The 485-nt window shown below is 36.1% G+C and overlaps 1 protein-coding gene across 1 annotated transcript in view; it reads left to right on the top strand.

Moving 5' to 3' along the window:
- The window catches only part of LOC107567582 (palmitoyltransferase ZDHHC18-like), a 15,314-nt gene that overhangs the window by 12,644 nt on the left and 2,185 nt on the right, over positions 1 to 485 (top strand). Inside the window, exon 6 of the mRNA XM_016253279.1 lies at positions 317 to 368. Coding sequence (XP_016108765.1) covers positions 317 to 368 — 52 coding nt within the window. The remainder of the gene's footprint in view (positions 1 to 316; positions 369 to 485) is intronic.

Genomic DNA, 485 nt, shown 5'->3' with positions numbered 1-485 from the left:
TTCTTTAGCATCACTATCCTTTCATTTTTATAAAGAAAATGTAATGTAACATTGTTCTTTTGTTCCAAATTGGCGAAACTAATTTCCAGTTTTTGAGCATAAACCATTTCATTTATGTGTCCAGGTAATTGACTGGTAGTGTAGTGTTTACATCAGCTCTTTTTAATCAAAGAGTTGGTTTCTTTGCACTATGCTGTATTTATAAAGGCAAACACCGATGCCAAATGAGCCGTGAGAGGCCATGTGAATCTCTTATTGGACTTAAATGGCTTAAGATCTGATAAAAGCTTTTAGTGACTAATGCTCTCTTTTGTAGGGTCGCAAGGAGGAAATGGGCTTGTTTTCGCTATCCAAGCGAGTCCTGCCAGATATCCTTTCATTTGGTGATGTTTGATTTCAGATGTTTAACTTGAAAACTAAGGCCCGGTTTCACAGACTAAAGGTCATATGATGTTGCTAAAAAGAACATTATGTTGTGTATTTGG

Source organism: Sinocyclocheilus grahami, unplaced genomic scaffold (genome assembly GCF_001515645.1).
Source record: "Sinocyclocheilus grahami isolate Dianchi unplaced genomic scaffold, SAMN03320097.WGS_v1.1 scaffold1171.1, whole genome shotgun sequence".
In the NCBI taxonomy this organism is placed as follows: domain Eukaryota; kingdom Metazoa; phylum Chordata; class Actinopteri; order Cypriniformes; family Cyprinidae; genus Sinocyclocheilus; species Sinocyclocheilus grahami.
The sequence above is the reverse complement of the archived record's forward strand: the minus strand, read 5'-3'. Positions and strand labels throughout refer to the sequence as shown.